Genomic DNA, 26,534 nt, shown 5'->3' with positions numbered 1-26,534 from the left:
ACCTTGGACTTTCCACAGGGCAGGGAACCCTGACTGCTCTTCGGACTGGAGAGGGAGGGGGGAAGGGGGGGGAGAGAGGAGTGGGAGGAGGGGGAGGGAAATGGGAGGCTGGGAGGAGGCGGGAATTTTTTTTTCAATAAAAAAAAAAAAGAACCTGTCTCCAAACTATTTTCTTTTCATGTGCCCTCACCACGCTCTCCTACGCACACTTGGTGCCTCTGCCTCAGCTGCAGTAAACTGTGGCGCACCCACAGGAACCGTTATCCTGTCAGTTTCTACAATGCTCAGCCAAACAGGAGTCAGACGTGGAAACGCCTGGTGATCACTTTCAGGCATCTGCGACGGGGCGCGGATCGGCCGCGAAAAGGCGGAAAAATCCCTCTGCGGGAGTCAGTCCTTGCTGGCCCGAGAGAGGCGGAGCTGGCACCCCTACGCCATTCGGCTCAACCAATGGGGGCGCGCGCCGCTGCCCGGCGCCCAGGGTACTGAAAAGCCTGCGCGCAGACAGCGGGCTCCGGGCGCGCTCTCGGCATCCTGACGCTCCCCTAACTCGCTGGGACGGCGTGCGCTGTCCCGCGGCCCCGAGCGCGCGCCTCTCCCGCTTTGGCTGCCTTTGCCCGGCCGGCTATGGCTCCCGACCCGGTTCCGACCCCGGTCCCGGCCTCGGCCCAGCTCCACCAACCGCGCTACTTTACTTGGGAGGAGGTGGCTCAGCACTCCATGAAGGAGAAGGAGCGGTGGCTCGTGATCGATCGGAAGGTGTACAACATCAGCGACTTCAGCCGCCGCCACCCTGGGGGCCATCGTGTCCTCAGCCACTACGCGGGTCAGGATGCCACGGTGAGCGCGGGCATTGGGCGCGCCTGCACCCCAGGGGAGACAATGGCGGGAAGAGAAACCTTCGGACCTGGGATGCAAGCGCGGGAGAGACCAGACTGGGAATGGAGGCCCGCGACAAGCACAAACAAAGGACTGGCTGAGCGTTCGTGCTTTGGCATCTGGAGTCTCAAGGCGTGGGTTGTTTCCTGAGCTGAGCGAGAAGGGAGCGGGCTTGCTGGACACCCGAACCGCGTTGCTGCCTAGGGCGGCCGAAGAAGGAGTCGGTTCAGGGAGAGGGGGGCACGTCCTGTCTTCAGGGTTGGGAGGGTGAACGCAGCTTTGTCTGACCTAGGGAGCCCGGGAGGACCCCTCGCAATAGGGGTGACACTGAGAACCCTGTGGTTTGGCACCCTCTATTCGTTATGAAGCATGGAGGGTGGGGTCTCGACCTGCGCCCGTCCAAGAAAGCCTGCGGGGATCAGTCACTGTGCGTAACCGGAGAGGTGTTATAGTGGGGGGAATCTGCATCTGTTTGGAATCCCAGAACTGTCCTCGGATCCTTAGTGCGAGGTCACGTGGCAGTAGGCTAGGGAGGTCTTCTACTTTTTCCAGCAAGAGGACACCCCCGCCCCCCGGGTGATGAGACACTTTCAGGATAGTGTCCCTTTTCCCTTGGAGCTTACTGCCTGACAAGTAGGTGTGCACCCCCAGCCTCTATCTGGTGGCCCTGCTTGTTCTCTTTATAGACCATATTCTTCCTCAGAGCCGAGAGGGGAACTAGGAGTGACTTACTCCTTGGGACTCTAAAGTTAGAGCAGAGTGCTCTGTGGCAGGGATTGCCAACTGTTGGATTCCTATCTTGGGGTCCATCTGTCTTTCAAGTCCTTAACCTAGTCTCCCCTTTATTCCTTCGATGTCAGTCTAACGTGCTTCGGGGTGACCAGGGTTCCTATTAAGTCGCCCTTGAAGTTAGATGCTGAGAGGTGGAGGTCAGTCTGATAAAACAAAACCCCACACAGACTTAGAGACCAGGCTAGATAGAGCCTAGACAGAGTAGTGACCACTACAGAGTCCAGGCGGCGGCGCAGTCCTACACCGACTCATACGGCTGTGGAGTCTATGTGCTCTGTCTAGGCTTCCCATTCAGTGTGATTTGGGAGCCCAGGCAAAGACAGGGATTGGTCTCAATGTGTGGTGCCACTGCCCAAGGCTCCGCCTCCACTTGCAGCTTCTTTCCCTGAGGCCTTAGGTCCTCCCACCCACCTTGTATAACCCATATTAACCCTGGAGCAGTGAGTGGTCAAAGAGAAAGAAATAGAAACAGCTTCCCAGCTCTGGCATAAGGAGTCTTCCTCATTCCCCATCACTGTTTATTATGTAATAGAGAAGCTAACAAAGAAAAGGACTTGTTGAAAGTCCTATAGGACTAAAAGCCTCATAACCCCACCTATTCCTGCAGGCTGCTTCTCTCCTGCACCAAGTGTCTGTAGACATGAAGGCCAGTCTGGGCAGGTCTTTCGCATGGCATCCAGGGGAGGCATCCCATTCTTTGGTGTAGCGCCCTTTCAGTGGGAACTCACATGCTGGGTGATCTGGGGCTGGCAGACAGTACAGTAGCCAGAGGGAGGTGGCCTTTGGTGTGAGGCCCTTAGGAGCCTGGAGGGCTGGGAGGGTCCTCATGGACTTCTCCTCATCCTTGCAGGATCCTTTTATGGCGTTCCACATCAACAAGGACCTTGTAAGAAAGTATATGAACTCTCTTCTGGTCGGAGAACTGGCCCCGGAGCAGCCCAGCTTTGAACCAACCAAGAATGTGAGTGAGAGGCCCTGTTTGCTGTTTGGAGACTTGGTTGTGGAGGGAGAGGGGGGCAGGTGCCTGCATAGGACCACAGGTGACAGTTCTTGGGAATCTCAAAGAGCCTTAGGGTGATAAGCCCATTGGAGCAGGAACCTATGTTTCTTCCAATGCTGCCATCACCAACAGCAGACCTATTTACTGAGTACCATGTGCCAGTGTAAACTAATATAATGATCTTCACATATGTATACATGAAAAAATAGAGGCTCAGAGAGTTTAAGCTCCAGAGCCACAGATTACATAATGGGGACCCAAATTAAGTCTGCTTAGCAGCTGGACCCGATACAATTCATAGTAGCTGCTTCTATCAGATCATCCTTCCCCATCAGGGTTTGTCAAAGACTGTGAACTTCCCACAGACACTTCCTAGAGAGGGTCTCTGTGAGGATTGGGGTGCTGCTGGGAAGAATTAATGCCCCACTCTCCCACAGAAAGCACTGACTGATGAGTTCAGGGAGCTGCGGGCCACGGTGGAACGAATGGGCCTCCTGAAGGCCAACCGACTCTTCTTCCTGCTCAGCCTGCTCCACATCCTACTCCTGGATGTGGCTGCCTGGCTCATTCTTTGGATCTTTGGGACATCCTTGGTGCCCTTCTTCCTCTGTGCGGTGCTGCTCGGTACAGTTCAGGTGAGTGCCTTTGGCATTCCTGGGATTCCTAGGGAAAACATCAGGGCAAGAATCCTGCCTGGGATCTAAAGATACACGGGAGAGTTGGCCCAGGGAGAGAACACACATTCTGTTGTGTGTGACATTTATCTGCTCTTTAGTCACGCACGTGTTCTTGTGTGCTCACAGTCCCTCCAGTTTCTCTTCCCAGGTCCCCTTCTTCCTGGGAAGTTTATTCTCTGAAATCTCAGGTTCTGGTTCTGCCACACTCCGTGTATGCTAAGAACCAATGTTTGGCTCCTTTCCCACCACTGGTATCACCCAGCATGCCTGTCATGGTCCAGCACCAGGGTTTGGACTAGCAGTGTGTATTCTGGATGTTAGTCTATCCTAAGTCATGGCATTTAAGAGGGAAGAAGGGACTGTGGTCTGCCTCCACTTACATGTGACCCAGTGGACAAGAGGGAATTGGGACCCAGGTTCCATGGCTTATACCAGTGTGCTCCCTTGAGGTTGTGCGCCAATCCAGTATGGAGAGGCTGAAGGGGCTGCTGAGGTTTGTGAAGGGGCCACTGAGGTTTGTGAAGGGGCCCTAGGTGCAGGTTGTTCTGGGCGCTAACCTTTCTCTTTCAGGCCCAGGCAGGTTGGCTACAGCATGACTTTGGGCACCTCTCAGTCTTCAGCACTTCTACATGGAACCACCTGCTACATCATTTCGTGATTGGCCACCTGAAGGTCAGTGACCTGATGGGGCTCCCCCAAACTCCAGTAATTCACGGCTGCCAGAGGGTGGGAGAAGTGCCCGTGACCCTGGGTTTTCTTTCTCTTTAAAAATTGTTTGTTATATGTGTACAGATACCCTGCTTGTATGTATGTCTGTATGTCACACATGAGGAGAGCATCAGATCCCTGGGACTAGAGTCACAGACAGTTGTGAGCTGCCATGTGAGGGCTAAGAATTGACCCAGGATCCTCTGCTGGGTTCTCACTCACGTCTGCGGTTCTCTGTAGGGGGCTCCTGCCAGCTGGTGGAACCACCTGCACTTTCAGCACCACGCCAAGCCCAACTGCTTCGGCAAAGACCCAGATATCAAGATGCATCCCCTCTTCTTCGCTTTGGGGAAGGTCCTTTCTGTGGAGGTGAGCTGGGTATCCGCGCAGAAGGGCACGGAGAGTGGCCTGCTCTGCAGGCATAGGTGAGCTGGATATCTGCGCAGAAGGGCACGGAGAGTGGCCTGCTCTGCAGGCATAGGGAAAGTGCTTGCTCGATGTTGTCAGCGAAGGTAGGACCAGGGACTGGGCTCTAGGGCTCTTGCTTTCTGGAAGCTGTGGAGGATAAGAGGCTGTAAACCCTTTCTGTCCAGGACAGAATCAGTCAGCAAACAGTTACTACACGAAGGTACCTCATTCTGCAAAGGATTCAGTGGGTGACAGGACATTCTTTGTAAGGCCCTGTTCGTCTTTGGACATAACTAGGCACCTCATCAGGGTGCTGCTTGACACCCCTTCTCTAGAAAGCCACCCCCTTGCACTTGGTGTTTCTGTCGCTTATATTGGATACCCTGCTGTAGGCAACGTTATGTGAATCCACGAGAGCCCAAAATATAAGGATATCAAAGATTGATTAGGAAACACGAATAATAACAAGGTAGAGAGCCACCACTCCCCCCAACACCTGCGCTCACCACCCCTCATCTTCCTTCCTGTACACCTGCGCGCATACACACACCTCGCGCCCCTGCCCTGCTCCCACCGAGAGAGAGAGAGAGAGAGAGAGAGAGAGAGAGAGAGAGAGAGAGAGAGAGAGAGAGGAAAATGGATGAGTGTGGGCTTGGTTTGGTCTCTTGGGACAGCTTAACTAGATAGTAATTCCCTGGTTTAGTGACTTCTGCCTCCTAGCACTCCTGGAGAACAAGGAGGTATATGGGGACACTTTGCCCTGTAGCCCTCAGACCTCTTGAGAGTCTAAGCACAGTAAGGCAGATCATAGTGGCACTTGGTCACTGACTGAGGGAGCAGCCGTGGACAGGGTTTCTTTCCACGGCAATTTCCCACTTGCCCCACCAACCAAGAGGGGTGCTTTTCTTCTATGGGATCTCTTTGGTTAATAATACGGTGTGGTTTGCGTACCTGTCTCCAGACTATATCCTAATTCCTGTATCGAATATCTTATATCCTATATCGAGTTCTCCAGCATATTTTTTATCTTGTAAATTGTCCTCTTTCTGTGGCTATAATAAAATACCTGGGGTTGGGGACTTTGTAAAGAAAAGTGTCTAGTTCACTGTTTTGGGAGACTGAAAGTTCAAGATGGAGCAGCCCTATCAATTTGACCACTGGGAAGAAGCCAAATTTTCTCGCTGTCTTTAAAACAATTCACTCTCGACGGGAAACTCACTAGGGTCCCCTGGGACTCACATGAGTCCCTTGTGGCGGGGGGGGGGGGGCGGCGGATGGGGTGATTTCATTGACTCCCAGCAGGCTGCACCTCCTGGCATCATTGCATTGGTGACCAAGCATGCAGCATAGTCCCCTGGGGAGCACATCACACCACTCCTGGCCCATCTCTGCTTCATTTGCCTCTGTAACTACGTCCGCAGTTCACTTCCCCACCCCTGGACAAAACCACCAAACACCAAGCAGACCATCTACAAGTGAGTTCAGAGCCTGCCTGCCTGGGCTACAGAGCAGATTACACACACCTTCAACTTTACTAGGGCTTTCTGAGGACCTGGGCAACCTGGCCTAAGGGTTCTGGCTGTGCCCTGTGCTTTGGACACTTGTCTTTGGATTTTTGCACTCCTGATACTTCCCTTCGTTCAGGTACCAGGCCCCAAAGGAAACCAGGCCTGCTCTCCTGTCTGTAATCTGTAAATTATCTTGAACTCTGCTTACAAAGTTATCGCTAGTTTCATATCCACGGATTACAAGATGTGCTAGGCGAGAACTTGATACTATTCCCTCTGCTGCCGGCACGTCAAACGGCGGCTGGGAGACTGCTTGCTGTCCCCACACCTCCAGGGCTTGCTGAATGATGCCATGACTGCGGGAAGATTGCTTCATCTAGCCAGAGCGCCTTGAGCAGAGCACAGTTTTCATGACTCGTCTGTGGCTATGTGAGAGGATAAGCCAGACTGTGCTCTGGGTTGAGATCACCAAAACTAATTGGGGCAAGAAATGCCAGAACCATGGAGTGAGACAACTCCATGGGCGTATGTGAGCCTATGTGAGGGGCTCTGGACTGACTGGCCTGCTGGCTCCCAGCCAGTCTGTTTAGTCTGTGGCTTAAAAAAAAATAACCGACCCAGTAAGCAAAGCTTTGCCAAAACCTTCAGACTGCCAGATTGTTCCGGGTAACCTTTCTACATATAGATGTTAATAAACTTTCAAGAGGGCTGGAGAGATGGCTCAGTGGTTAAGAGCATTGCCTGCTCTTCCAAAGGTCCTGAGTACAATTCCCGGCAACCACATGGTGGCTCACAACCATCTGTAATGAGGTCTGGTACCCTCTTCTGGCCTTCAGGCATACACACAGAATATTGTATACATAATAAATAAATATTAAAAAAAAAAAAAAAGAGAGTCCAAGAGAGGGTCAAGGGATAGCTCAGTGGTTAAGAGTACTGGCTGCTTTTCCAGAGGACCTGAGTTTGAGTCCCGGGACCCAGTCTTGTGGACCTCACCACCATCTGTAATTCCACTTCCAGGTGGTCTGCAGCCCGCTTCTGGCCGCCACAAACATTGCATGCAAGTGGTGCACAGGCAGGCAAAACACCCATACACTAAAATAAAATTTAAGAAAAAGATAAGGAGTCCAAAAGATCGTGGTGGAAAGACCATACAGGGACAGAAACAGTTTTCCCTAGGAACACTGAAGTCCAAAGAGTACTAGAAGCAAGAGGGGATTGAACCTGGAAACCATATGGCAGAGACTTTAGATAGCCACCAGGAACCCTGTAGACTAGCATCCTGTACGCTCCTGTGTGTTCTTTGTCACGGTACATTCATAGGTCACTTGCTTTAGGCCACTTGCTTTAAGGCGCTGGGCCTGCCAGAGCCTCCCAATGTCAGCAGCTAGCTGAAGGTTCTGAAGCAGGCCTTAGCGCCTAAGCAGGGAAAGCTGGGGTCTCAGTGTGGGGAGGGGCTCAGTGTGGGGAGGGCTCCATGTGGGGCGGGCTCAGTGTGGGGAGGGCTCTGTGTGGGGAGGGCTCTGTGTGGGGAGGGCTCTATGTGGGGAGGGCTCTGTGTGGGGAGGGACATGGATGTCTAGCTGCTGACTTGTGTTTGTTCCTTCACAGCTTGGGAAACAAAAGAAGAAGTACATGCCATACAACCATCAGCACAAGTACTTCTTCCTGAGTGAGTGTCAGCCACAGGGAGGGGGGCCCAGGGCAGGAGCAGGCTCCCCTAGGATGGGCCTAGGAGAAAGTTCAGCCTGCTGATAGTCCCCCCTTGCGAGGAGATGCCCTTGCCCACTGAGTAAAGTCAATGGGCTAATGCTTGGTTGGAGAAACTGAGTAGTCAGCAGGGGACCCCTGATTTGGTTTTAGGCCTTGTCTTAACCTCGTCACACAAAGGTGGGGCCACTTAGGATGACTCTCTGGGCGGTGGCACCTAAGAAGGAATACTGCAACCGAACAGAAGTTTTGGTCATTTATTCCCTGCTTTGAAAGCCTGCTGCAAAATGCCCAAAGTTGGGTTTAAAACTCCTTTAAGACTTCAAGTTTGGGGCTGGAGAGATGGCTCAGTGGTTAAGAGCATTGCCTGCTCTTCCAAAGGTCCTGAGTTCAATTCCCAGCAACCAGATGGTGGCTCACAACCATCTGTAAAGAGGTCTGGCGCCCTCTTCTGGCCTTCAGGCATACACACAGACAGATAAATAAATATTAAAAAAAAAAGACTTCAAGTTTTAGGAACCAGGGGGTACTTTTATGGGTTTTGTTGTTTTATTTTGGCTTTGTTTGAGAGGGTCTTGTGTAGCTCAGGCTGGCTTCAAACTTGCTATACAGGCACTAGACACCACACCTGCAAGGGCTCCAGGTTTTTAAAGCAAGAGAAGGGAAGAATTTAAGGAATTTATTTGAACTGCTTATTGCTGTCTCTTCTAGAGAAAGCTGGACGTGTTACAGGGTTGAATAAAGACTTCCATAAAAATAATTTTAGTCTGGGCAATGGTGGTGCACGCCTTTAATTCCAGCAATAGGAAGGCAGAAGCAGGTGGATCTCTGAGTTCGAGGACAGCCTGGTCTACAGATCAAGTTCCAGGACAGCTATGGCTATACAGAGAAACCCTATCTTTAAAATAATAATAATTATTATTATCTTAGGCCTGGGGCCTACTGTGTAAACATGAGGACCTGAATTTGGATCTCTAGAACACAACATAAAATCCAGGGGTGGTGGCACATGCCTGTAATCCAGCACCGGGTATGGGTCAATCAGAATAGCTTCACATTTAGTGAGAGACCCTGTCTCCAAGAAATGAAGATGGGAGATCACTGAGATCACTTAACTGATAAAAGCCCAGCAACTTGAACTTGATACCTGAAATTCACAGTGGAAGGAGGATCAATGTACGTAGTCACCACCTCTGCCCCAGTGTGTGTGTGTCCTCCGACCTCAACATGTGTGCCCTGGCCCACACTCACACACACACACATTGGACACATAGCAGGAAGGGAAGAGGGAGGGGGGAAAGGAAGTTTAGAGTCTGGTATATCAAGCTGAAGAAGCTATGGGTGGAGATTGCCATGCCGTGGGTGGAGGAGCATCAGGTATGCCTCAGACTGTGAAGGGTCAGCAGAGTTCCTCCCCTGCCCTTTGACCTGTTTGGTGGAGCAGCAGGAACGTGACAGGACTGCAGGGGCAGGGCTGTGGTCCAGGCACTGTGGACTGCAGTAGAGTACATGCCATGCTTGAAGCTTAAGCTTCCCCGTGCCCTCCTCCACGAGGGATATCGCTCCCAGCCATCGGCCTCCCTGGCATCCTCTTGCAGAGGTGGCCTTCTCTAGGCTTGTGCCCATGGCTTGCAGTTAATTGAGGAGCATTAAGGCGGTGAGGAGGGACGACAGGAGGTGATTCTATGCCGGGGTCGGGGGGAGGTGGTTCATCTCGCCATGGCAGTCCTCTCTCACCCCAGTTGCTCACACCTCCTCCCTGTCTCCTTTTCCTCCCCAGTTGGCCCCCCGGCCTTGGTGCCTCTCTACTTCCAGTGGTATATTTTCTATTTTGTTTTTAAGCAGAAGAAATGGATGGTGAGTATCCCCGGCCCGCAAACCCCACACGCCAGGTTTTCCAGTACCCTGTGCGGGAAAAGGTGTGGGCACAGAGACTCTCTCCAAGCCCAACCAAGAGCAGAGTAGAATCAGGTGGAGATGCTCCTTTCTAGATGAAATTAAGTGGCTTGGGCTCATGTGTGGCCTGCCTCCCCATGTCAGGCTTCACGAGGCCAGTCTCCTGGGGTTCCCAAGCTGCACAGCACTCCAGGAACTGTGTGGAAAACAAAGGGGGATGGTCCCTGTTCTCAGGGAATGTAGGATGGAGCTGAAAGTAGTAGACCCGAGGGAAAACATGCAGGCAGAAGGGACTTTGGGATCCCCAAAGGGGTCTGGCTGGCTCACAGACGTAGGACGTGGGGAAGACAGTCTCTGAGCAGACAAGCTGGGACCCAAGGTGTGAGCTTGGATGCTGAACACGGTGCAGAAGGCCCAGTGTCGTGGGAAGAGCATGGGGCTTGGTTCACTGCAGAAAAGGACCTGGAGCTTCGACTCCATCAGCACAGTGGCAGACAGTGGGGTCTTGAGACATCTATCTGGCAGCATTTAGACAGCGTGGGGAGGTGCTATGCCCAGAGAGACTGGGGGTCCCTGTGAAGGGACAGGCAGGGGACTGGAGGACCACCAGGAAGAGAAGAAGCAGTGCCATTAGATGTTTCAGGACAAGTGTCCAAGAAAAGCTGAGGATCACTGAGTGCCATCACACACACCAGGAGAGGTGGTGACTACAGCAGATAAATGAGGAGGGGGGAGAAGGGAGCAGCAGCTCCTGGGACAGTGCCACCCTCCTGTTTGCCCTGCAGGACTTGGCTTGGATGCTCAGCTTCTATGTCCGCCTCCTCTTCACTTACATGCCCCTGCTGGGGCTGAAAGGCTTCCTGGGGCTTTTCGTCCTTGTCAGGTAGTGTCTGATGGAATGTAGCAGTTGGCAGGGAGAGTGCAGGTGCTGATGGGTCTGGGAACCATGCTGGGGTCTTGAGAGTGGGGCCTTGGGAGTGGGGCCTTGGGAGAGTCACGGGCTAGTGTTGCTACTGGGGAATAAGAACTCAGTGCTCTGCTTGTACTATTTGTGGCTGTGTCGTATTCAACAGGTTCCTGGAGAGTGTCTGGTTTGTGTGGGTGACACAGATGAGCCATATCCCCATGCATATCGATCATGACCAGAATGTGGACTGGGTCTCCACCCAGGTAAGGGATAGTCACTTGGAGGACCTGGACATGCCTCTGAAAAGGGTGGGTGGTGAGCAGTAATAGCCAAAACTAGTCTCCTCAGACATCATTGCCTTGTTGGCTGGAGCTATCTCCCACTGAAGGAGGTGACCAGAGACAGGGACAGTTTCAGACAGCCTCCCTAGGGAAGACTGCACAGTGACATGGAAACCACCATCCCTTGACTCTCTCCCAGGTGCAGGCAACCTGTAATGTTGATCAGTCAGCCTTCAATGACTGGTTCTGTGGCCACCTCAATTTCCAGATCGAGCACCAGTGAGTGGGGAGACCCGGGAAGCAGAGGGTGGGGGAGGGGCAGAGGAGCAGAAGCCACTAACTACCCTGCTGTCCCTGAAGCCTCTTCCCCACGATGCCACGACACAACTACTACAAAGTGGCACCTCTGGTGCAATCCCTGTGCACCAAGCACGGCATCAAGTACAAGTCCAAGCCCCTGCTCTCAGCCTTCGCTGACATTGTTTAGTGAGTATGAACCTGGGGAGTTGGCAGCAGGGAACAGAGGGTGGTGTGGCATGGAGTGGGCGGGGGGGTCATCTGCAGTGGCATCACCTTGGCAGCGGCAGGGTGGTATTGGTCTGTGACCAGGCTAGCTTCTTCGGGGTGGGGGGGCACGTGAGGGGAAGGGGACGTGTCTGCAGGTGGATGACTCAGCCCCCACCGCCCTCCCTGTCCACCCGTTGTCCCTCCAGCTCACTGAAGGAGTCGGGGCAGCTCTGGTTGGAGGCGTATCTTCACCAATAGCAACAGTCCTCCATCCAGGGGAGAAGAGGACAGCTGGAGTCAAAGCGATCGGAGCTGGAGGAACAATGCCATTATGAATCGAATGTTCAAGGGGTTAGGAGATGTAGTGTTTGTGTTCATACCTGCCTCCTTTGCCTTCTGAGTACCAAACGTGAAGGGAGAACTGCTGAGGTAGGGATATAAAGATGTTCTCTTGTTTCTTGTACTTTGGCAGAGGTAAATGGTGGCCCTATGGAGCCCAGCACGAAGCAGGAACCTCACCCTAGAATCCCCCTCTTATCTCACTAGGCTATGTCTCCGACTCTCTACCCTCTCCATTAGTCTCTTGGCCTTTGAACAAGATTTAGAAAGGGGGCATTCATGCATAGCCTGAAACCTGGCACAGTTCCCTGCCCAGCTTAGCTTGCTGCTGAGAGCAGCGTGTGACCATGTCTGCCTCTGACTGCTGGGAGAAGCTGTTGGCAAGGCAAAGGCCAGGGCTGTTGTTTGAGAGGTATTTGGCCCTGGAGGATCTTGGCATGAGTAATTCTGGTTTCCTGTTCCATCCAGGTTTCAGAGAGAACATGAGATCCTAGCTCTTGACAAAATGGATGGCAGAGTTACTGGCCTTTAAAAATCTGTTGATTCACCTCTTTTAACCAGTTCCCAAGGGATACACAAGCAAGGAAGGGGCTTCCCTCCTCCTGGACAAATTAGGCTCCCATACCTGCAGTTTCCTTTTATGTCACAGACTGTAATTCTGAGTTCTAGAAAGCGGCCGAAGTTTCCATCACGAAAGTGTTAGCGCTCTAAGCAGACATGTCCCTCCATGTTCCCCGTGTCACGTTCCAGCATTGTGTAGCACGATCCCATGTCACAAACCGTAAAGTTAGTACCAGTGAGGTCTATGCATGCCACGGCTGCTCCAGCAAGGCAGCTCCTCTACTTGTTCAAGTGTCTTTTTCTTCTGGAGGCCAGACAAGAATTTAGGTAACTTCTGACAAAGCTTGTCAGTCTAACAATAAAATAGGGTTTTGTAATCTGGTTTTATAAAAGGTAAGAAAATTAAACTCATTCTCCCAGAGAACATAGGAGTGTGCCCAGGGAAGCTGAACTCCTGCACATCCACATGCGTGCTCCCGTTCCCCAAACCCACGGGCATTATTTCATTGCCTGTTCAACAGTATTAACCATCTGTCTGGAATTAGAGAACCTCAAGCAGAAGGCAAAGCAAAAAGCATGTTTGTGGAGAAATGGCCGATGGTCAAGATGAGGGTGTTTGTGTTAAAGATGTTGGGGTATGGTATGGTGACCAGCAGGATTCCTTAAGTTTTCTGTGGGGGTACAGTAGGGTGACAGGCAGGGTTCCATAAGTTTTCTATGACAATGCCCAGGGAGGGGAGGTGGGTAGAAGAGCTCAGATCTTTCCCAGGGGCAGGCCCTGCTGGAAAACCTGTCTGAAGCAGGCTGGATAGGAAAATCTTTATTGGCTCCCTCCCTCCAGAATAGGTGCTGTCCCTTCCCATCCCTGCTCCCGGCCGCCTGGGGAAGGGTGTGACACTACCAGCCTGTCAAGCTCACTGGCTTTGAGCCTTTAGCTGCCAGTCTGAGCTGTTGTACCAGACCAGGTCTTCAGAGCACCTGAACCACTGTGGCCTTCCTTCCTCAGCCTTCACTGTGGCTTTTGCATAGGCAGGCACAAGGGACATGGAGTGACAGGACTCAATGTTGCAGTGGTAAAGTGAGGTGCCTCAACTCCACTGCTGAGATATGAAAATAGGGTTGAGGGAAAGTCACTTTTGCGTATGTAGATAGTGGCAAAACATTTCACCGTAACTTCGTTGACTCCAGCATCCATGTTTATCTTTATTACCTTTATCTTTCTACTTCCTGGTCGAAGGCATTTCCTTCACTTGGGCCTAATGTCAGCATATGTGTGTGCCAATGTCATTACTAAATCCTAATTAAACTAAAAAATAAAAACTAATTTGGACCAAAGGATGTTGTTATTCATTTAAAATTCACACTGCTTGTCTGGTGTACTTGCAAGCTCCCAAGTACAAAAGGCTGGTGCCACCATAGCTGCTGAGGTCACATTACATGGGGTATGGCACCACCTTGTGGTCACTCTCAAACCACTTGTTACCAGGGCAATCCCAAGTCTGTTTTCAAACGTCCTCAAAGGACACGACATTCTGGTCACTTTTATAATTTTATTGATTTTTTTTTCTCTTCACATCTTTTAAACTAGAAATAGCACATGAACAACAGCTGTTTCTCCCCAAAGGTTCAATTCAATTGATTGCCTCAGACAGGCCATCAGAACAGTGTCTCTTGGGGCTACAGGTCAGGTATGTTTGTTTGCCTTGCCCTGGCTTCAATGCCCAGCACTGGAGAGAATGGGACTAAACAAAACTACAAACCAAACGCTAAAACACTGCCTTTTTACCCCCTGAAATACTACTGTAGACCCACCAGACCCAAGTTCAAGTTTCTGCCCACAAGACAGCCAGTCAGACTCCTCTCCACTTGTCCCTTCCATCAGCTAAGCCTGGGCTGACGGCTGTCTTTCAGGGTCACCTCCCATCCACCAGCTGGGATATTACCTCCTCCACACATTCCCACCCCAAACCATCTTTATCTCTTCCTTCCTTTAAAATGTGCTGCTTTGCTTCGGTTTCACCAAACAATGGCTGCAGTGCCCATTACCCTGCCTGAGAAGTGGTTTGAGTCTGACGTTGAGAATGACGTCATTCCTGAGCTAAAAATGAGGAAGAGCAAAGCTGTGGCCTTCCTGCCACAAGATCAAGAAAGGGAAGGCTCTGGAGGGTAGTTCTGGGAAGTAGACTCCATTCCAAAAGAAGAGTGTTCTAGCTGAGGGTACAAAGCAGACATCCTGGGGTCGGGGGACAGTGGAGGGGGAGAACACATTTATTTTCCCCTTTTAAACTTCCCAGCTCCCCCAGCCTTTGCTTTCTTCTTAGCGGGTCCCTTGGGTTCTGGCTCCTTGCGCTTGGCGGAGGAGAGAGAGCCAGTCACCTTGAAGAAATCATCAAGACGGCCCTGGGTGCTGCCCTGGCGGCTCTTACTCAGTCGCTTGACCCCACTGCGAATTCGCTCCTCAGAAAACTGTTTTTCACCACACATGAATTTGACCAACTCTTCTTCATTCGGCTCGCTCCACTTCAGCTCTACAGACTCTGGGTCCAGCACCTCAGGCTCCAGGAAGAGCTGCTGCGCTTCTTTGTGGAGCCAGTTCTCTGGAATGGGGTACTTTTTGGGGTCCAGCCGCCGCACGATCTCCTCGATGCTCTTATGCTTCTGGATGAGGTCCACAGCCCGCTTGGGCCCGATGCCCCGGATGCTCTCACAGTAGTCACTTCCCAGCAGGATGCACAGATCCACAAACTGCTCCTGGTTCAGACCCAGTTCCTGCAGTACTCGGCTCAGGTGGAACTCCTGGATGGGCAGCTTCTTGGCCTCACTGGCAGTCAGATGTCGCATTAGTACAGGGCTGCCAAAAGTGAGGCAGTCCATATCCTCGGTGGCTGCAGCATAGACTTTGCCAGCCTTCACCAGGGCAGCGCAGCTAGCCTCTGCCTCACTGGGTGCATCAAGGTATGGGATGCCCATGAGACTCAGCAGGTGTTTGCACTCATCATTGTGTTGCTTGGTGACCTTCACCAGCCGCTTTGTGAACTTTTCCACCTCCTCCTCTACCCCAGCCTCCTGAGCCTGCTGCAGCTGCTTCTCGGCCTCGGCGCGCCTCTCACTGCGTTTGGCCAGCTCACCTGATTTCAGCTGTGGTGGTTTGCCATCAAAAACATACACAGGCTTGATGCCATTCTCCATCATGCGGATGGTACGGTAGAACATGCCCATCAGGTGGCTGGTGGTCTCCCCCTCCTCATTCTGCAGCACATCCCCACCCTGACGAACAGCAATCAGGAACTGGTAAATACTCATAGAGGCATCAATGGCCACCTTGCGACCGAAGTAGCTCTTGATGTCATTCTCCCGGATGGCACTGGGAGCCACATCAGCAATCAGTTTGGCAAGGCCTTGAATTCCCATGGTAACACAGGAACTATGGCTAAAACAAAGACAGACAAATAAGAAGGGGGTCTTGTAGGACAAAAGGAACAAAGACTATACCTGGCAGCATTCACCAAATTCACGTTTAGTCAAATTTAACATGAAACACAACAGGACTTCATTCAAGCCAGCAGAGCAGAAGATGCAAGGGTGAACAAGATGCATCATTCAAGATCTACAGTGCACCCAATTAACAAGCAGGTGCTTCGGGAACTGAGACCATGGATGTTCTTGGATAACTTAAGGGCTCCAAATAACAACAGCACAATCTGTCATGCAAAGAATGACTTCAACTTTCATCAGCATCAAGGATCATGGAAGAAGTGAGCCTCCAAGAGCAGGTAAATTCCAGCTATGCAAATTGGCTATGTCTGATTTATTATTTTCCTACAGATGTCTAACTGATGCGACACTTCTGAATGAGGACCAAGTGGTTGTCTCACACGCTCTAGCCCTCCCTTCAGCATCTCCCTCAGCACCTAAGAGTTTGTTTTTAGCAAGATGCTGGAGGAGTTTGAAGTCCTCCTGTTTGTACTTTCTTCCAACACTAAGTCTGAACCATGAACCTCATGACTCCTGCAACATGTCCTGAATTAAGAGCTGGCAAGCTGTAGTCACAGAGCCCAATACTACAATTCTGTAGTTCAGAATTTCCACCAGACTGCTCCTAGGGCAGTGTTTTCAGAACTATCCTCACAATTTTTCCCCTTCCCATTGAAATAGAATTTTCCTTCATCTAATATTTTTCTTTAAATGGACTTTAAATAAAAGGGGGGCCAGTTAGGAGTGATAACACATGCCTTGCGGGGGGGAGGGGGGGTTCTGTCAGGGTTTCTATATGTAGCCTCAGATGTCCTCAAATGAGCTCTGTAGACCAGGCTGGCATTGAACTCAGAGATCTGCCTGCTTCTGTCTCCTGAGTGCTGGGATTAAAGATATGTATCACTATGCCTGGCTTTTAAAGATTTTTCTTGTTTTGAGACACGGTTTCTCTGTGTAACAGCTCTCTGGCTGTCCTGAAATATGCTCTATAGACCAGATTGGCCTCAAACTCAGACACGACTATCTCTGCCTCCTAAGGCACTAGTGACTTACACCTTTAATCCCAGCATTTGGAAGGCAGAAAATTTGAATTCAAGGCCAGTCTGGTCAATATAACAAGTCCCAGGCCAGCCAGGGTTACAGTAAGACCACGTCTCAAAAAACAAACAAAAACTTAAGTTGGGAAAGAGAATCCAACTTAAGCAAAAATATTTGCTATGTGTCGGGTGGTGGTGCACACCTTTAATTCCAGCACTTGGGAGGCAAAGGCAGGTGGATCTCTGTGAGTTCGAGGCCAGCCTAGTATACAAAGTGAGAGCCCAGGACAGCTGGGAATACACACAGAGAAACCCTATCTTGGGAGGGAGGGGAAATCTGCATGTATCAGTAGTCATATTTTAATGTGTTAAATGTATAATAAAAGGATTTTCTAATAGGTAATTTACTAACACCATCATGCTTGTCCAATGACAGTACTGCCATACAATAGGAAAATCCTATCGATTCTTCTAATTGTCCCCAACCTTACTTCATGGTGTCTTCCTGAAACCTAAGTGACACTTACACTCCCCCTCCTGGATGCAAACATCTCAGCAGGCATAGCACCTGTAGCCTAATTGAAAGCCCCGCCTCTCTCTTTTGTTCAGCTGTGTCTTCCTCCTGCCAACCTTTCTCACTTCTTCCTGGCTTGTATTATTGCAGTTCCCCTATGAATACAAGCAGCAAAAGTGCAGCCTTAGGGCTGAGGAATGTAGCTCATTGGAACAGCAGCTTTGCCTAGCAAGGATGAAAATCCAGACTGAATCCCCATAAATCAAATAAAAAGCCCAGCTTTGGGTCGGGGGGTGGCGATGCACACCTTTAATCCCAGCACTTGGGAGTGAGGCATATCTCTGTGAGTTCCAGGCCAGCCTGTTCTACAAAGAAAGTTCCAGGACAGGCTCCAAAGCTACACAAAGAAACCTGTCTCAAAAACAACAAAACAAAGCCCAAAAAGCCCAACCTCGAATCCGGCCACCACCCGTGAAACCACTTGGTGTGTGGAGCTTGTGTAACAATGGGCACTGGGGCTGGAGAGATGGTGCAGTGGTTAAGAGCACTGGCTGCTCTTCCAGAGGACCCGGGTTCAGTTCCCAGCACCCACATGGCAGCTCACAACTGTTCCTAACTCCACTTCCAGGGGTCTGACACCTTCACACCAATGCACATAAAATAAAGTTAAATTTAAAACAAAACCAAAACAATGGGGACTGACCTAGGAACTCACACATGCTAGTTCTAGCAAGTTCTCTACACTGCGCCACATCTTCAGCTCTGTGAAACACAATTAAATCACTTATTCTGTGGTCTGAGTTGTAAAATAACCATTTCTGCCTTGCAGAACCAGTCAACTGACACGCCGGATGGAAGCACACATCACCAGATGCTGTGCTGATGTTCCCCCATTCGATTCTCTGCTTCACGCCTCACTTACTGCTTTGCTAGAATGAGTACCAGACAGTCCCCATCGTGTCAGAGGGGAACCTGTTCTGTCCAGATAGCAAAGCCTTAAATGAAATGAATTTTTCAGACTTCCCTTCTCTAGAAATGTCCTTAGGGCTTTTCCCACACCTCCCACGGCCAGAAATAAAAGAAAGCAGTGTCTCAGGGGCTGGAAAGACGGTTCAATGGTTAAGAACACTGGCTGCTCTACCAGATACGGGTTTAATTCCCAGCACCCATGCGGCAGCTCATACCTGTCTTTAACTCCAGTTCCAGGGCTTCTGACGCCCTCACAAATGCAGGCAAAACATCAATGAACATAAAACAACAAAAAAGAAACCAGCCTGGTCTATAAACAACAACAAGAAAAAGCAGGGTTTCTTGATGTCATTTCCTTAGTGGTACAAAACCTCCCCGGAGCTCCATACTCGTCACAAGGGCCCTCAGAGAAACAGGCTGTGGTCTCTCCGGTGGACTGAAGTTCTGCTTCAGAGTTCCCCTCCGAACTGCAAGCTAACAAACTCGTTGCCTCTCTCGAATCCCATTTCTCCCCCAAAACCTAGTAATACCCTGGTAGCCGTCTTCCTCTCGCAGTACCCCGCAGACGCAGGCACGAAAGGGGACTACTGAACAAGTCGTTTCTAGTGTTTTGGGTACAGAGCCTTGGTCCTCATAGGGAAAGGTTATCACCTTCTTCGTACCGCTGCAGAGAGAGAGAGACTCGGGGCAGCGCGACTGGTCCAAGGCCGGGGCCGCCTACTGCTGCACCCGCGGTCCTCGCCGCTCTCAGAGCCGCTTCCGCGAGGCCTCAACCTACCTTGACTGCACGAGGCCTCTGCAGCTAGCGGTGGTCCGGCGACCCCACCGTACTCAGGACAGTCACGACCCCTTCTTCTGGTGTTGAGGCGAAGTCGTTTCGCCTTCCAAAGCCCGCGCTCCAATCACGTGACCCGCCCTCCGCGAACAACCTTCTGGGAAATGTAGTACTGGCTCTGTCACTTCCGACAGCAGCTTTCATAGTGGGCCTTATTTCCGGGAAAAAATGGATTAAAACAGAGACCCTGTACTACCCTCTCCCATAGTCCGACCGCAGGCCACTCGAACCAAGTCCTCATAGTCCCAGTCACCTCTACACCCGAAACCGCAGGACTACAAGTCCCACAATGCCACGCGCGAGGGACCACATCCTTTTCCTTTTGCTTAACGCGCTTGCTTCTGCCGACGTGTTCTTCCGGTGGTGGACCGGTGGTTTATCGTGTGCGGGGCAAAATGGTGAGATGGTGGGAGCTGCTGACAGGGCTGTGGGCCAGGATCCCTGGGTGCCCGGTCCACATCGCGTTCTTTCGCGGAGTCCTTAGCATTCCGTGACCCGAGGGTGGGTCGCTGCTGGAGCCGTGTTTGAGTTGGGGATGGGGACAGCAAGCCCCTTGCCATGGATTTCTCAGACAGAGGGTTCCATCACAATGGGCTTATGATATTGTTGATTATAAGGCTGAGGGGCGTAGGGTGCACTTTGAATACCTTCGCGCTTTTATTTCTCTTTCTTCTGATCAGTTATCTCTATCTGGAAATTTTCCCTTGCCGAACTCATCTCGCAAGGCCCTTGGATGTGTGGCATTACCTGGTGAAACACTTGAAACCCTCATAGGCACTTGCCTGTCTTCTGGGAGCTCTCACAGTCTCTGTACACCTCCTGCCACGTTTCATGGACTTCTCTTTTATCTGCCACGCCTCCTAGTGACCACCATCTGACGTGCATTTAGTTCTGGGATAATGTCTATTCATCTTTGTATTCCTGTTGTCAAACACTGGGCCTGCAATTGGAGGCTCCATAAATGGCATCAATTGTCTTTGACTTTTTTAGGGGGGCACGGGGGACATAATTGTTTACTGAATTGAATTCCTGTGTCTCTTAGAACAATGGGTTCAGTTTACTCCTCTGGAGTTGTTATGTTCTGGACTTTAGAAGCATTGGCTGGCAAGTGACAATGGAAGTTAACATTTGTACAGAACTTTACGCTTATATCCCTTTCACAGGCATTATCTCATGAGCTTCTCTGCAGTCTTAGGAAGGAAACAAATACCTATTGAGCAGTTACTCTATGCGGGGCAGTAAACCAGATGTGTCAACATTTATCATAAGTCTTTCTCCAATTACGCATCAGACCTATGAAACAAATACTGGTATAACTACTTAACTCAAACCCCAGTGATTCAGTAAAGCTATTATCACCAGTTATCTTCTGCCAGGAGATCCCTGTGGTTCCCTCCTAATGTGGTGAAAAAAGTGCTCCTGAATTAGAGCTTGATATCTGTGTAGTAGTCTAGGTTTTGGCTTCCTGCACAGATTAGTGCTTTAGAGTCTGGACACAAGTCCAAAAGCAATGGAAATTGTGGGCAAGCTTTTTCTTTCTTTTTTTTTTTCTTTTAAGTTTACGTATGTATTTCTTTTAAGTTATGTTTATGTATTATGTATACAGTGTTCTGTCTGCGTGTTTGCCAGCACACCAGAAGAGGGCACCAGATCTCATTACAGGTGGTTGTAAGCAACCATGTGGTTGCTGGGACTTGAACTCAGACCCTCTGAAAGAGCAGCCAGTGTTCTTAACCTCTGAGCCATCTCTCCAACCCAGCACGCGTTTTCTTTATGTGTTTTTTCTCAGACAGATCCATGATTGTCTTAGTGATCACTGTCTAGAAAGTCCTAAGAGTCTCTATCCCTTTGTATGCCTGAGCCCCTAGCTCAGTTGCATTTCTTCTTCTTCTTCTTCTTCTTCTTCTTCTTCTTCTTCTTCTTCTTCTTCTTCTTCTTCTTCTTTCTTCTTCCTTCTTCCTTCTTCTTCTTCTTCTTCTTCTTCTTCTTCTTCTTCTTCTTCTTCTTCTTCTTCTTCTTTTTTCTTATTTTCATTTTATGTGCATCAGCATTTTACCTACATGTATGTCTCTGTGAGGATGTCAGCTCTTGGAGTTGTGGACAGTGGTGAGCTGTCATGTGGTAACTGGGAATTGAACCATGATTCTCTGGAAGAGTAGCCAATGCTCTTAACCACTGAGCCATCTCTCCAGCCCCTCAGCTGCTCTACTTATCTTGTCCGCTTTTTTGTTATTTTGTTTGTTTGTTTTTTTTCTCAGTCCTGGGGCTCATACCCAAGACTTGATACACACTATACAAATGCTCTACCACAAAGTCTGTCACGTCCCTACTTGTGATTGTAAGGCTGGAGAGATGGCTCAGTGGGTAAGAGGCTTTGGTATACAAGTCTAACAACCTGAGTGTGGATCCTAGAATCCACATTAGTTTTAAAGCCAGGTGTGGTAATTCCAGGACTCATATAGCAAGGTGGAAAATGGAAGCAGGAAACCTGCTCAGAAGCCTGAGGGCCAACTGACCTGGAGTGCATATCACAGTGACCCAGAAAACAGAAATGAGAAAGGTCTCGCCTCAAACACAGCAGAAGGTGACTCTCAGAAAGTTGTCCTTTAACTTCCACAAATTTGAAAAGAAAGTGAGTAGGGAGGCTGATCTGCAAAATGGTTCATCAGGTTAATACACCTGCTGTCAAGCCTGGTGACTTGAGGTCAGTCCCTGGAATCCACATAGTAGAAAGAGAAAACCAATTTTTGCACGTTGTCCTCTGACCTCCCCATGTGCTCGATGATAACCTGCACCACACACATGCAGAGTAGATAAATGTAATATAAAAATTTTAAATGCACACACATATATACATATAGATGTGTATAGACACAAGCATATACACACACAAAATTATTGTAATTTCCATTCCCATAGTGAATCACTTGAAGGAGTTCTGCATTTCCAAGGCTGACGTGTGCCTCTAACAGTCTTCCGCAGTGCATGGCTGCTCCAGGGTCTGCTCAGATTGAAACTAAGATTGATCTCCTTTCTTCCTTAGGAGCTCGAGGCCATGAGTAGGTACACCAGCCCTGTCAACCCAGCCGTCTTCCCACACCTGACTGTGGTACTTCTGGCCATCGGCATGTTCTTCACCGCCTGGTTCTTCGTGTATCCTTTTACTGAGCAGTCAGGGAGCCAGAGTTAGTGGCCTAAGAACTGAGAGAGAAACCACACTGGGTAACTGCACCCTGCTCCATTTCCCTTTGAGGTGGGGTTGGGACAAGGTGAGTAGAGGGAAAGGCAGGCCTTGACCTCGCTTCCCAACCTCAAGTTAGCTGTTTGCTCTTGAGACTGAACTAAGTTTCGAAAGGAGGTTTGTTGATATTTAGGGAGGGTTGTTTTGAGACAGGGTCTCACTGTGCAGACATGACTGACCTGAAACTCACAGAGGTTCACTGCCTCTGCCTCTGGAGAGTGCTGGGATTGCACCTCTCCACCCAGCAGAAAGGTCTTAAGCAGGGGTATGCTCAAGTGTCAGAAAGTGGCGTCAGTCTTAGCTGTACTGTGAGATGTGATTAGAAGTGATTGGCCTAACTACTGTGGGCTTCTTTCCCTCGTGGGTGTTAGAGGTATGGTATGGAGCATCAGGGCCTGTGTCATCTCTTGGTCCCCTCTGCTTGGCAGCACTAAGCCAGACAAGTCTCCAGGAAGCCCTTAGCCTGTGTTCCCCATGTTGAGTGGTCCTAGACAGTGCCTGAGCTGTAGTCCATCTTTGCTTCTCCTTTTTGCCTTTTTTTTGGTTTGTTTTTCTTTGTTTGTTTTTCAAGATAGAGTTTCTTTGTGTAGCCCTGACTATCCTGAAACTAGTTCTGTAGACAACTGGTCTCAAACTCACAGATATTTGTCTGCCTCTGCCTCCCAAGTGCTAAGATTAAAGGTGTGCGCCAGCTCTCTTGGCTTCTCCTTAACAGTCCTCCTAGTTACGAGGTCACCTCCACCAAGTACACTCGTGACATTTACAAAGAGCTCCTCATCTCCTTGGTGGCGTCACTCTTCATGGGCTTTGGAGTTCTCTTCCTCCTGCTCTGGGTTGGCATCTACGTATGAGTCCCCAAGGGTAAGAGCTGTAGTAACAAGATGGTACATGCCTGAAGAAGCCTCCTACAGCCATATCAGTGGGTCCTGTCTTTCCTGATTCATGGAGACAGAAACACTGGGCTACATCACACTCTGCCCAGTCCTCTGTGTGGTCTGGTGTGTCAGTTCTGAGTTCTCCATGTTACTCAAGGCCTCACTCAAGCTTGGGGTGCACTTGGTAGGCATGCAGGTGAGGGCTACCTGTGTTTTTACATCTGTGTTCTTTCAAGTTATACTGATGACTTAGAAAGGATCTGGGAAGTAAGAGATGAGCACCAAACAGGTGACTGAAAGATAGTTCTGGTGACCCTTGCATAGCCCTTGCTCAAGGAACACAGGACTACCGCAGTGTGTGTGTGTGTGTGTGTGTGTGTGTGTGTGTGTGTGTGTGTGTGTAGAAGGTCATTGGTCTCATTCTTAATTCTGCTATCCTCTTCTAGGTACCCACCGGGCAGCTTCACCAAGTCCCTGCTTTTGTAAATTAATTTTTTACCATTGCTACAAGTGTCCCAACTGCTGTTTACAATAAAGGCAGATGTGTGACTAGCCGGCCTCATGTCCATTCCATGGGGGTGGGGGAGTGGGGTGTGGAGGTACAGGAATCTCCTGGAGTGTCCTTGACTGTTTTTCCACACTTCCCTGCCTTTCACCAGTACCTGTTGCTGAGGTTTGCATTGTCTCCCTTGTCATTGCTGTGAGGCTCGCCTGTGAGCAGGAAGGACCCAGGCCTGTTTCTGTGGATTTGGAAGGACTTCTCCAGGGCCCAGCAGCAATCAGTTTTGCCCTGGGCCAGTCTTCTCTGAACTCAGCCCCACTTTGGGCTGTGGTCGTCTAGGCTCAACCTGTTTTCTTCCCTTAGGTGGATTCTTTCTAAGTGGGAGGGGCAGGTTCATGAAGAAGGTTTGCTGGAGGTGTGTGTGGCCAACCCCACCCTCAAATCCAAGAATGAGGGGCATAAAGATACGGAGTGACTTTCTGGTCCTCTGGTGTGGGAACCAGGATATTCTAGGCCCCTCAGAAACTGGATTCTAGCCAGCCTGGCCTCAGATGGCTTCCCTTCCACCAGAAGAATCCCAAGAAGACACCAGGAGGCAAGTTCAGATACAAAGCAGTATTTATACATTTATTTATATATGTATATTTACTTGAGAAGAAAAGGATAGTTTGGGGACAGGAAGCAAGTAGGCCCAGTGGCTTCCCTCTGCCTTCCTCAGAGTCAGAGTGAGTACATGATAAATAGGAGTCAGAGCTCAAGGAGAAGATGGGGAGTTAACAGGAAGGGAGACGCTCTATGAACACACAGGCCACTAAGGGGTACATCATGGGCAGGGGTCTGTGCTGGGGACTCTATGTACAGCTTAAAGCAAGGGAGAGGTTAGCCCAGTGGCTATAGGAACACACCAGAAGGGAGAGGAAGGGAGGGCATGCCAGGCTGTCAGCTTCCAACCTGTGGCCCTTTCACCTTCCCCTAAGCCCTTTCATACTTGGGGCTTAAGGCGACTTTGGTCCGAAGTTGACCCCCTCAAGCAGCTTGGAGCCCAAGTTTGGCCCCAACTCACATTGAGGACCCCTCCCCAGGCATGCAAACAGGCAGCTGCCAGTGGGCGTAGCTTGGCTGTGTCCAGATGGACTCCAGGGGGTAGTGGAGGGTCACTTTCCAGTTAAGGACTGAGGGGCCACAGTCCAAGAACGCTTGCCCCTTGTGAGGGAGCTCCAGCATGCTACTAAAGCAGTGGGGCTGGGCAGTCTTAAGGCACTGCAGGAAGGACTACCCTGCGGGAGGGCAGAACAGAGTGGTTTAAGGCATAGGCCATGATTCCTATGGCAGAATAAAGGAATGGAGCCAAGTTGGGTAGAAAGCTTGGGGGCAAGGTATCCCTGCTGTTTCCCTATCCTGAGGATAAGTGCTTTGAGATCCATGGCAGGACTCCTCAGACTCCACTATCGATAGCCGCCCGTTTAGAGCTGAGAATGGGAGATTGGAAAAGGCAAGTTCTGGTGTCCTCAAGGTATGAGCAGTTCCCTTTCCCACTGCTGAGCCCATGACAACTAATGATTGCAGCGCTCCTTCCAGGATGCTGTGGGTGCTGCTAAGAAATGCTGCAGTGTCACTTGAGTAAAATCTCAGCCCAAACCCACCACTCGTCTCCTGGGGGTGGAAGAGGCAGAGATGGGGCCCACCAAGCATAGATGTATGCCTAGAGGAACTTTGATCTGGGGGGACCAGGGTCCTTCCAAGCTGAAGCCCCCTCAGCTTTCCAGCTCCTTCCTATCCATGCTGCCCTGGTTTAAGTGCAGTTAGTAATTACATCATTAATAACATTATCTGCATCCACTTTCCAGTGGAAACTGGCCTACTGCTTGCAGGGATTCCTGCTCCTCTGCTCAGAGAATAATCTTGTCACCAACTCCATCATGAGCTTGAGAAGCTCCCAGGAACACAGATCTTGGGAGCTCACAGGGCACCTTCCCTTCCAGGATACTCCAGGTTCAGGGGTCCAAGGCTTACCTGGCCTACCGGCCCCACTGGTTCAGGTCTGTGAGGGTGTCTCCACCAGACACCAGTAGACTTAAGGCACAAAGTCAGCTTCTCCAGCCATCCAGGGCTGGCCCCAACTGCCTTGGGAATTCTTAGGAGCTAAGCTCTCCCAGGGAGAACTCTCCTGAACCAACCACATTAAAGCTTAGAAATCCAGGTCTAGTGTAACAGTCAAGCCCCAGAAAGTACTACCGAGCTGTCCCTCCTGGGAACAGCATAGTGAGAGTTCTCGACTCTCCATGAACTCATAGGGTCCAGCTAGGTGTTACAGGTCTGGGTCCAACCCCCATGGGTCTTCTCTCCGCCACAGCTCAGAAGGGAAGGCAAGGAGAGTTGGAGTGGACAAGTCAGGGCCATAGCTTCCCCTTGTCTACAGGGCCCCGCACTGAGCCCTCCAGCAACCATATCTAGACAGCTATGAATTGGTCCTGTGCTGCCAAGAAGAGGTGGCCAGAAGGAAGGCCCAGGATGCTGGTCACTCTAGCCCCCTCTATACTGTGTGAGGGTAACCAGCTTGCCCAGCAGCTCCAGTGTGAAGATTTCCAGTCTCCTCAGTCAAAGGGAGGCAGTAAAGAGCAGAGAGCTGGCCTGCAGCAGGCTCCAGTGTAACACTTTTGCATCCAGTGTTGAGGGCCCAGGGACCCAATCCCAGCTATGGCGCTGGCCCAGGAGGCAGCTCAGTCACACCGGCGGTAAAAGTGGAAGTAATAGTCTGTGGCTGGCTGGCTGACGGCCTCTGAGCTGCAGTTGGCCTGACCCTGTGTGGAATGGAAGTGATGGGTGAGGTGGTTGCCAAGCCCTACCATGCTTTGCAAAGCCCTTATTCTTCTCCCAAGCCTCATACTGCATAGACACACCCTCTGCCTCTGTG

The 26,534-nt window shown here is 50.5% G+C and overlaps 4 protein-coding genes across 11 annotated transcripts in view; 2 read left to right on the top strand and 2 right to left on the bottom strand.

The window, feature by feature from the left end:
* Positions 1–515: 515 nt before the first annotated feature.
* Fads1 (fatty acid desaturase 1) lies at positions 516–13,524 on the top strand. The gene is made up of 12 exons (XM_057776985.1): positions 516–840; positions 2,522–2,632; positions 3,109–3,306; positions 3,919–4,020; positions 4,297–4,425; positions 7,584–7,644; positions 9,463–9,539; positions 10,364–10,461; positions 10,652–10,748; positions 10,966–11,045; positions 11,127–11,252; positions 11,480–13,524. The coding sequence occupies exons 1-12, from the start codon at positions 628–630 to the stop codon at positions 11,529–11,531; spliced, it is 1,344 nt and encodes a 447-aa protein (XP_057632968.1). The 5' UTR covers positions 516–627; the 3' UTR covers positions 11,532–13,524.
* A 221-nt stretch (positions 13,525–13,745) lies between these two features.
* On the bottom strand, positions 13,746–19,057 carry Fen1 (flap structure-specific endonuclease 1). The gene is made up of 2 exons (XM_057778505.1): positions 18,946–19,057; positions 13,746–15,603 (listed from the first exon to the last, which is right to left on the bottom strand). The coding sequence occupies exon 2, from the start codon at positions 15,582–15,584 to the stop codon at positions 14,442–14,444; it is 1,143 nt and encodes a 380-aa protein (XP_057634488.1). The 5' UTR covers positions 15,585–15,603; positions 18,946–19,057; the 3' UTR covers positions 13,746–14,441.
* Positions 19,058–19,276: 219 nt separating this feature from the next.
* Tmem258 (transmembrane protein 258) lies at positions 19,277–23,668 on the top strand. The gene is given in 5 exon segments (XM_057779501.1): positions 19,277–19,372; positions 19,374–19,400; positions 22,046–22,155; positions 22,968–23,104; positions 23,565–23,668. Coding segments are annotated over 4 exon segments (345 nt in total). The 5' UTR covers positions 19,277–19,291; the 3' UTR covers positions 23,095–23,104; positions 23,565–23,668.
* A 576-nt stretch (positions 23,669–24,244) lies between these two features.
* Positions 24,245–26,534, bottom strand: part of Myrf (myelin regulatory factor) — a 32,279-nt gene continuing 29,989 nt past the window's right edge. For 6 of the 8 annotated variants that reach the window (XM_057778031.1, XM_057778032.1, XM_057778034.1 and 3 more), the window contains one exon: positions 24,245–26,421. In XM_057778031.1, coding sequence (XP_057634014.1) covers positions 26,341–26,421 — 81 coding nt within the window. In that variant the 3' untranslated portion in view covers positions 24,245–26,340. The remainder of the gene's footprint in view (positions 26,422–26,534) is intronic. The other 2 variants (XM_057778038.1, XM_057778037.1) reach the window with 1 other exon arrangement.

Source organism: Chionomys nivalis, chromosome 8 (genome assembly GCF_950005125.1).
Source record: "Chionomys nivalis chromosome 8, mChiNiv1.1, whole genome shotgun sequence".
Lineage (NCBI taxonomy): Eukaryota > Metazoa > Chordata > Mammalia > Rodentia > Cricetidae > Chionomys > Chionomys nivalis.
The sequence above is the reverse complement of the archived record's forward strand: the minus strand, read 5'-3'. Positions and strand labels throughout refer to the sequence as shown.